Source organism: Cottoperca gobio, chromosome 19 (genome assembly GCF_900634415.1).
Source record: "Cottoperca gobio chromosome 19, fCotGob3.1, whole genome shotgun sequence".
Taxonomy (NCBI): domain Eukaryota; kingdom Metazoa; phylum Chordata; class Actinopteri; order Perciformes; family Bovichtidae; genus Cottoperca; species Cottoperca gobio.
The window spans coordinates 2,215,834-2,221,387 of record NC_041373.1 but is presented as its reverse complement, the minus strand read 5'-3'; the positions used below and the strand labels follow the sequence as shown (position 1 = coordinate 2,221,387).

General features: G+C 42.3%; 1 protein-coding gene across 1 annotated transcript; it reads left to right on the top strand.

Annotated features, from left to right (window-relative positions):
* Positions 1-302: 302 nt before the first annotated feature.
* nme2a (NME/NM23 nucleoside diphosphate kinase 2a) lies at positions 303-5,554 on the top strand. The gene is made up of 5 exons (XM_029456513.1): positions 303-454; positions 1,748-1,880; positions 3,708-3,809; positions 4,496-4,608; positions 5,147-5,554. The coding sequence occupies exons 2-5, from the start codon at positions 1,752-1,754 to the stop codon at positions 5,259-5,261; spliced, it is 459 nt and encodes a 152-aa protein (XP_029312373.1). The 5' UTR covers positions 303-454; positions 1,748-1,751; the 3' UTR covers positions 5,262-5,554.

Here is a 5,554-nt window from a genome sequence, read left to right as displayed (position 1 = left end):
TCCTCCTTTGGTACCAGTTTAGGTTGTTTATTCAATTTAGGCTGCATACGTGTGTCTGTTGATGGCATAATGAAGTGGGGCGGAGTTTTAGATCACACAGACCTACATCTTGTGTCTTGGCATTCCACCCAAAACTGTACAATGTAGACTCATTATGCCCCCAATACTCCTGTAAGATGGTCTTTGTTGGGTGAAATCAACTATGTCCTTGCAGATGCAGCCTTGCTTGACCCTTCCATTGCAGCATTTTCCGCCGATTCACAGGCATCGCAGATAATTAACATGACTACAATGCAAACGGCTCTTTATATTTTTAGCCCACGTGTGTTGCCGTAGCACCAGTCTCCGCCCTTCAGCATAAAACCCCTCTGCTCGCTCACTGTCGGTCTTCTCTCACGTCAACCCCAGCCGGAGGTACAGCAACAGTCCACTACACCTGCAATTCACTGTCAAGGTAATGTGAGAATATGTTCCTCTTTTGTTACGTCTGCGTCAATAGAAATATGTCCGATTACTTATGTTGTTTTTATGCTAAGCCGAGTTTGAAGCTAGTGGCTTATAGAAGTCGGATTTGACCGCAAGTGTGCGATGTAAGTGACTTGCATTTAACACATTTAAAGTTCTTGCTAATACTGTGATTGTAGACTCCCATTAATAGCTGAAGCTGTTGTATTGTTGTGCGGGCCTGGCAGTGGGGCCGTGCCGCTGCCCTGACATTGAAGTGATGTTCCGCATCAGCGCGAACAAAAGACCATGTGGCTGTGAAGGCTTGGGCCTGTCCTGCCTTCTCCTCACAACTGCCTGTTCCACTCGCCTTGTGACTAAATCAATTGTCTGTTTCGGCGTTTTAGCGGTGTCCAGTAATGAGCTGTGTGTTCAGGTGGATGAAACTCTTCTTCGGCTCGAGCTGATGTAGACCCGGGTTAAGACCAGCTGTCAAATGCAGCCGGCATTTCAGTGAGCAGTCAGTGAGCTGACGCTGCTAAAGTATAGTTGCCTTCTCTTGTACGTGGCGCACAAATGCTTTTCAGAACGCCAATAAAGCTGCTGTGATTTTTTTTTTTTTTTTATTTTTTTTTTTTCTCCTTATGCTTTAGCGTGCGAACCTGTCAGGACATGATTTATGATGCTACATGATATGCTAATGTAGCTATGCCTCAATTTGATCTAGAAACGATCTTTTACTGGCAAGGAGAATAAGGAAAGAATGCTTGGTCAGCAAGTGTTTAAATGGAGGGGTGTTAGTTTGAAACCGCTGTAAAGGCATAAGCAGGGAATCATATAGTCTTTTTGCATACGTGTCCCTTTGTCTCGTATGTATGCACCTTCGTGACAGTTCTTCAAAAGCAAGAAGATGGACTTGACGGAGTGTCTTGTGGGATCAGCCTGCTGTAGTGGTGCTTTGGGATCCCAGTCTGTCTGCAGTTGTGTGTGTGTGTGTGTATGTATGTATGTATGTATGTATGTATGTATGTGTGTGTGTGTGTGTGTATATATGTATGCAAAGTCTTTACTCTGGGCGGGGCTGACTGTCAAAGTCACCATAATCCAGTTTAGGTGATCACTTTCAGATCCACTCGGAGTGGTGTGTAGTTTATGTGTTCACTGCAATGGGGTCGGGGCCCTCTGCGGCCGGCCCCACCACTGACTGTGCCAAATGCAACAAAGAGGCGTGAGTAACACTTTTTCCTCCTGCGGGTTGTACTTTGTTTCCCTTAATCACTTTGTCTTTGATTCTTTGTTTCAGAATCATGGCTGAGCAGAAGGAGCGCACATTCATTGCCATCAAGCCTGATGGTGTACAAAGGGGCATCGTTGGAGAAGTCCTGAAGAGGTTCGAGATGAAAGGCTACAAACTTGTGGCAATGAAGATGGTTCATGTAAGTAAACAATTATTTATCTATAAGGCTTTGATGAATATGTGGTTGCGTTGGCTTCTTTCATCAGTTAGTATTTTTAACCATCTACTGTATATGCACATGATGGTGTGAGGCAGAGTTAAGACATCCTATGAGCTGATTAGCCTTGTCTATTCCTGACCTTTAGTAAAGATTATCACAGAGTTGAAGTCTCCTGATCTGCAGGATGCTGCTTTACCATGTTTATAACCCTTCCTTATGCAAGAAGGTAAACTAACTCTTACAAAAGTCTTATGGATAACTGAGGTAAATTATAAAACTCAAATGAAATCCTGATGTCTGTAGTGCTGCAGTCAGAAATGAATATGGGAGCCAGGTACAGTCTGGACAGGCTTTCTGAGAAAGCTGGACTGATTATTGAATATAGAGCTGCCAGTTGTATTTTCATGCGTTTTGCTTGGTCATGATGTTGAAGGCAAATCCATATCGCAAGTTACCAAAATGTCTTCTGACTTTACTCTGACATAGAACTAATTTATATTCTGGCACTATCAGATTGTCTGAGCTCTGCTTACAGGATTTCTGGTTATTTAACTCTTGTGACTTCAGCCTTAACGTTTGAGTGGATTGTAAAGACCACGTGATGCCAGCTGTGAAAATGCAGGGTGTGGTACTTGGGAGGAGGATCTGCCTCAGGCTTGTTCAGTGCATTAAGGTTATTGATGAAATCGTGATGGGACATCACTGTAGCAGTAACCTGAAAGCTATGTCATGACTATCTAGGACATGTTAGTCTGTGGGTTTTATTGTGCATAGAGCACTCCTCCCTAATGGTAGAGACGGGCATGCACAATTGACCTTCTATGGCCCAATCTCCACCCTGAAGCCTAAACACTCGACCTTCACAGGCTTGAAGTCACCGGTGTGCAGAGCTGTGGTGCCTGAGTGACTTCATGAGGGCTCAAAATGGTCTAAAAAGGAGGAATGGGAATAGTTCATGAATATTAAAGTTCAGCATTTGTTCATGAAATCTCATTGTCTCTCGCAGCATGACTGTGGCCACAATTGTACAATTCTTGTACTAATCATTTTTTTTTTTATAATTGGTCAATGCAAGGCAGTGGCCGATGTGAAAATAAGCTATAAAACAAGTTGTGGTGTTGTACCAACCCTGGACTGTAGAAACTCTTCAGATCATCTCTTTACAGACACATTTCTCCATCTCCTTCACATGTCACACTGCTGCTTATAGAAAGGAGGTTAAATCCTTTCAGGGTTGAACAGCAGTACCACAAGCTGTTGTAACAGCATGAGACTTTCACTGTACCTATCTTGTATCTATGATAAATAAATTGTCTGAGCTGTTCAAATATTTTAGGGATTATTAACAAGATTTTGTCATCCTGGTTCAGACCACAGATCCTTGTTGTACCTTCATCAATATAAGCGTGACTCATGACCCTCAGCAGTTGCATATTTTGCAGCGTGCATATGAGAGAAACGTGGCCACTATGCCTGCAGGGAGTGGAAGCCTGGAAATGGAGCGCTCGCTGTCACCTTAGTGCAACTCATAAATACGGCTCTTATTAAAATACTGTCCTTAAAGTACGGCAGCCTATCACAATACTTTTATAGTCTCTGTATACCGTGCAACAGTAGCCTCCGTGTGTGAAAACATGGGACAGGATTTGCTGTGCTTTGGAAAGTGAGTTGGCAGCACCCTGTGACCAAATAAATTAACTTGTTGAAACGATCTTTACCACATGGATACAAAAATCCATATTAAATGCATTGATTTCACATGTCTGCTTAATAATAAAGTCAGTATCCATTGTATCCCTGATGCAGGCCTCTGAGGACCTCCTGATGCAGCACTACATCGACCTGAAGGACCGGCCGTTCTTTCCCACCCTCATCAAGTACATGACCTCTGGTCCGGTGGTTGCCATGGTAAGAGAGAAAACAGATTGTATAGACTGAGTGAAAGGCTTAAACCCACTAGATGAGTTATGGGACCTAAATCCTGCTGGCTGTTATGGAAAATAATACCCACCAGTTTATTTATATAGCACTTAACAACCATCGTTACAAAGGGCTCTACTACAAAAGGGTTATTCCACAGCAGAGGAGCTCAACTGCAAACACTGTTCATTCCTAATGTGTTTTTAATTCTATAGACTACTGGACATGGTTCGAATGATTTTTAATTTTTCTAGAGTGCATTTGCTAGCTCTAGTTTCAGATTATCAGACGGGTTTAGTTTTTAGAGTTTCTGTTGTAGCTACATGTACATACTGAAGCCATGGCTGGAGAACTGTAGGAATGGCCATAATGTTTAAATTTTTTGCTTTGGGAATCAACTTCTTTCACTTCCACTTGGAAGAAAAGGACTCCAGTTGGTTGACATTAGACCTGAAGCGCTTCGTTAAATGGCATTAATCTACTACAATATTAAAATCATGTCATTCTAGAAGACTAGACTGAATAGGAGAAATGTGGATTTGTAAAAACAATTATGGCATCTGCTGAAATGTCAAGTCTTAAAATATTGTCAACTACAGAATCATTTTACTCTAATAAACCCGGCTACTGAGGAGCAAGGCAGCTGTGTTCATCCCTCTTCCTTTGTATTCCAGGTGTGGGAGGGTAAGGGTGCAGTGAAGACAGGCAGGGTGATGCTGGGTGAGACCAACCCCGCTGATTCCAAGCCCGGAACCATCCGAGGAGACTTCTGCATCGACGTCAGCAAGTGAGTTTACTGAGGAAGATTAGAGCAAACAACGCACCTTTCACACAAGCGTATAACCCAAACGACTTCACATAAAGACGCATAAACAATTAATAAAATAACCTTTTGATTTTTAAGCCAATTGGTAATAAGGATGTAAACACCAATGACTTTAAACTTTAACTAACATTACTCCAAATGTATACATGGATATCTATCTATAAAGTGGTTGCTTTCTAATAAAGGCCAGAGGCAGTGAGTTCCAGTTTAGAGGCATAAGAACAGATGCACTTTTCTGGGACCAAAGGAAAGTGCTGTGAAATATAAAATCCATTCTAAAAGCTGCAGTGGGATAATGTGACCATCTACCCTGCTAACAGTTAATACTCCGCAGTGTTCTATACTAGCTGTAGTTCTTTTATAGTTTAACATTTTTTATATATAAAATGTTCCAGTGAAAAGAATTGAAGGGCTGGTAATGGAGCCTGATAACTTTTATTTATTTGGACTGAACTGTGGATTCTTATTGCTCTTCCTCACTTGTTGCCCTTTCCCACAGGAACATTATCCACGGCAGTGACTCGGTGGAGAGTGCCAACAAGGAGATCTCCCTGTGGTTCAAACAAGACGAGCTGTGCAGCTACTCTAGCTGTGCCTCCAGCTGGCTCTACTGAGCACTCTGGACCTGCAGCGGTCCTCACAGTGACACCTTTGCCTCAGTTTTCTTTCATAGCCTAGAGGTTAAAAGAACTTCTGTTTTTAGTCCTCACATTCCCCTACTCATCATACTGTACTAGGATCTGCGCTCTGCTGAGGTCCATGTCTAGTCTGAAGTGATTCTTCCGCTCATTCCTTTTTTTTAGAAACATTCCATCAATCCTTGAATGTACAGTAAATGACTTGAAACGGTCTTTAACTGTCTTTGTTAAACGATGATCTGCTTTCCAATAAAATGCAATAAATACAA